Below are 3864 nucleotides of genomic sequence, written 5' to 3'. Positions count from 1 at the left end.
ATGGGGATGTAATAGACAGCATGGGGGCTACAGCTCAAAACACTGTATTGCATATTCGAAAGTAGCATAGGAGAGTGGGTCTTGAAGGTTTTCATCACAGAAAAATATTTTTTATAATTATGGATGATGATGGATGTTAACTAGGCTTTTTGTGGTGGTCGTTTTGCAATATATACATTATGTTTAGTATCCGAAACTATCAATGTTACATATCAACTATACCTCAATTAAAAAGATAAAAAAAACTTCAAGCTCCACCAATTCAGCTTTCCCTTGATGGTCACGATATTTACTTATCCAAAAAAAAGGCATCCTTAGGTATCTTCTCCCACATATTCTACAGTTCATATCCATCCTCCCACCCAAAAAGGCACAGGACCGTCCAGACACTTTTCAATATTTTTTATTGTTTGACAGGCATTTACAACGTTCCATTCATAGACCTAAAAACATAAAAATAGACCTTCTTTCAGCTTATAAAAGAAATATATAAGAACTTTTGACATAGACACATCATGACCTTATGTACAAGAGACAATGGCACCCTCTCCAAGCACCAGACTTTCCAGCATTTTCAGACAAACCCGTTGCACTGGGACTGGTAAATGGGACTATTAGAAGCCTCTGCTTCAGTTTTCCACCCAGACACAATCGAACTGGAGATGAAATGGAACAATGCAGTGATACGAAGGGTATAGAAATCATCCTAAAGCTCTTTAAGAAAATCAGAAGATATAGCAAAAATTTAATAGAAGAAAACTCTCAAAAGATCAAGCTCAAAGCCCTGGAAACCCGAAAGGGGAGGGATACAGGGTGGGAAAGCAGGTAAAGCAAGCAGGGGCACAAGAGCGTGATGGTCTGAACTCTCTATTGTCTGGAAATATAAAGTCATAACTGATTTTTATAAAATATAATTCCTAAAGCTACTATAAAATTCAGGTCTTTAAAGTACCTACTGATGTGTCAAACATCAAATAGATATTTTCCCCAAAAAGAAAGTTTTCTTATTATTTAAACCTTTCTTAGGAAGTGGACAATGTGAAATGGGAAAAAAAAAAGCTATAAACATTTTTTTTAAAAAAAGAAAATACTGAAAGTGCTTTAACTTGTTTTTGTTCTTCCTATTTGGAAATCTGTTTAGAACATTAGTTTTTTTAGCATGTTTACCCTGTTTTGTTGGCATGAAGAAGGTGTTAAACCCAAGACATGTTTTTGAAGAGGTGGTTTTGTTAAACGGTTTGGTTATGGACTGTCAGGGAAGGAGTAGGTAATCTATGGATGAAGATGCAACTATGATGGGAAAACCAATGATCACCATGGCAACTCCACGAGGAGGAGTCTCCCCTCCCCCGCCATGTGCAACAGACACACACATTGCCCATCCCGGTGTCATGTTTAATCCAACCAAGCTCCCATCTCAAATAGAGATTCAAACATTTAAATTAAAAAAAAAAGAAAACAAAAACAAAAACAAAGCTGCTTCTTGGGAAAAGTTTCTCCTAAGCATCTTGTTGGCCTTTCATATATAAATATAAAATCACCACGTCTCACTCTCTCTGTAAAAGGTAAAATCCTCATTTTTTTTAAACTCAGAGTTACACTAACACTGTGTAAAAGTCTCATCTGTTTGTGCCCCCTGCATCTCAGGTAAAATACAAAAAATAGTGTTTTTTTTTTCAAGTGATAAATTTGGATCTCTTTCCAAGGAGTTTGGCATCTTTATAATTCTATGCAAAACTAGAACTTCCGAACACCGACATCGAGTAAGACCAGCCATAGACCTAAACAGAAGAGGAAAAAAAAGAAAAAGGCTCATGGAAACATAAATCTCCACCTTCTCCTCACACATTCTTAAAATACACAGATATTCTCAGACATTTAAGAGGGAAAGGAGTAAGAACACTGCAAGCTGTACAGTTGCTTTGTTTCCCCAACTAGGAGATGGCTCCTGGATTGATTTCAGATAGAATCTTTTATTTTTTCGTGTGCTACCCTTTAAACTAATCTGTATTGCATACTTTAACTCCTGGGGTAATTTGCTTTCCAGTGCTATAGAATTTTTTGTTTTTCTGTTTTTAATTCTTTAGGCCCTGATTGAGAATAAATAAAAGCCCTTGGTAATATAGAGAGATAGGACTCAAGCTGATTTGGGATTCTTGAACAATTCTTTCCGATGTTGTTAGAAACGATAAAGTTGGGTGGCTACATGGCTTCAGAACAAAGTCAGCTGCCAAAACCGTGTGTGCAAGAGTGCGACTCAAAGGGAACATTCTCCCCCTCGCGAATCCGGGAGGGGCGTGGAGTAGGGGCGGGGCGGGAGACGTATCTACAAGGACTGTCTCTACCGGGGCACGTGGCAGTCAGATCTCAGTGTTCAGCTTCCTGGAGGGGGCAAAGTCTTCACGCCTAACCCAAATGACCTCGTCGCTCGTGCTCTCCGGGCCTCCGTTGACGCCCGAAAGGGCGGCTTGCTTCTTGAGCTGCGTCATGCGGGATGCGTGACTATCCAGGGCCTTCTGGCATCTCTCCCGCTGACTGATGGAGGCGGCCTGAAGCCGCTCCTGCAGGTCTCGGTCCGCCGCGGCGCCCTTCACGGACTCACAGAACTCATCATCGTCACTGAGGATGTCTGTCTCCTTGACGTCATCGTGCTCCTCGTACTGAGTAAGGTCAAACTGTTCCTCTACCCAGCGGTCAGTGTCCCCGCCCCCGGGGTGCTGCTGGGACTCTTTCTCCGGGCTGCTGGCGGAGATGGCATCAGAATCAATGGTAAACCTGTTTCGGGCCAGTCGCCGCCTCCTCCTCCCAAGAGACTTGCTTGGGGCGGACACTGCGCACACACACAAAAATATAAAAATAAAACGCCCACATGCTTTACGTGCGATGCAAATCCAGAAAGCAAATACAAGAAGAGGAAAGGAAAGACTACATGATATGCATTCAGGACCTGGATGTCGTTTGGGGCTTAAAGTCCGGATTTCACCAGTCTGTCTTGGGGTCTTTACCTTGCACAGGTGTCTGGACGTGGAGGATATCAGCTATCGATGGAAGGGCAAGGACGGGGGGCAGCTGGGGGCGGCATATGGGTGGGTTGTAGGTTACGGGGGAAAGGGGATTCAACTCCCTCTGAAATAATTTCTCTACCCTGTGCACCTGGGAGACAGGGAGCGCAGATTCTTGCTGCTGTCGAGTGCACCACTGATGTTGGGATTAATTAGTGCCCTCAGTTCCGACCATGGCCCATGTCACAGTGCTCTGGGACTCTCCCGGGGCTGTCCTAGAGTCATTTAGCTGGAATAAATCTTTAGTAAGGATGGGGGAGGCCTCCAGAGTTTCACTGTCTTTGTAGAAATCACCATGATATATCAAGGAGGGAAAAACACTGGTCCAAGTTATATTGCTTTCTGGAAAACTGAATGTAACATTTCTCGAGGATCTGCAGGTACCTTAAGGGCACAGCACTGTTTTTGGAGAAGCTACAGAAAGAGTGGGTCTCAGAGATATTAAGTCCTCTTTCTGACAAAGACCCATGTGAACTTGAGGCTAAAGCAAATGTGAGCCTTCGTCCCTCCTGTCTCTGTTCTGTGTATCCCCAATTTCTCTTCTACAAAGCAATTAAACTACCAGTGCCGGAGTGGGAGGAGAAATAAATAATACAACACCCAAGCAGCTAATTTACAGAGTGCTAGATAAAGTGACTAAGAGTTAAGAAAAACAAATCTTTGAATTCCTTCTTTCACCCTACTGCCCTGTAGGAAGCCAGTATTATTAAAAACAAACAAAAGACACCACCCAATCAAGCAAACAATCACACACACACACACACACACACACACACACACACACACACACACACACACACAC

At 42.7% G+C, this 3864-nt stretch overlaps 1 protein-coding gene across 3 annotated transcripts in view; it reads right to left on the bottom strand.

The window, feature by feature from the left end:
• Positions 1 to 387: 387 nt before the first annotated feature.
• TIAM1 (T cell lymphoma invasion and metastasis 1) overlaps positions 388 to 3864 on the bottom strand; it is a 398406-nt gene continuing 394929 nt past the window's right edge. For all 3 annotated transcript variants that reach the window (XM_029214248.1, XM_029214249.1, XM_029214250.1), the window contains one exon: positions 388 to 2830. In XM_029214248.1, the coding sequence (XP_029070081.1) occupies positions 2361 to 2830 (470 nt within the window). In that variant the 3' untranslated portion in view covers positions 388 to 2360. The remainder of the gene's footprint in view (positions 2831 to 3864) is intronic.

The sequence above is a fragment of the Monodon monoceros genome, unplaced genomic scaffold, assembly GCF_005190385.1.
Source record: "Monodon monoceros isolate NGI ecotype Baffin Bay Population unplaced genomic scaffold, NGI_Narwhal_1 Super_Scaffold_11, whole genome shotgun sequence".
In the NCBI taxonomy this organism is placed as follows: domain Eukaryota; kingdom Metazoa; phylum Chordata; class Mammalia; order Artiodactyla; family Monodontidae; genus Monodon; species Monodon monoceros.
This window is presented reverse-complemented; position numbering and strand designations above follow the sequence as displayed.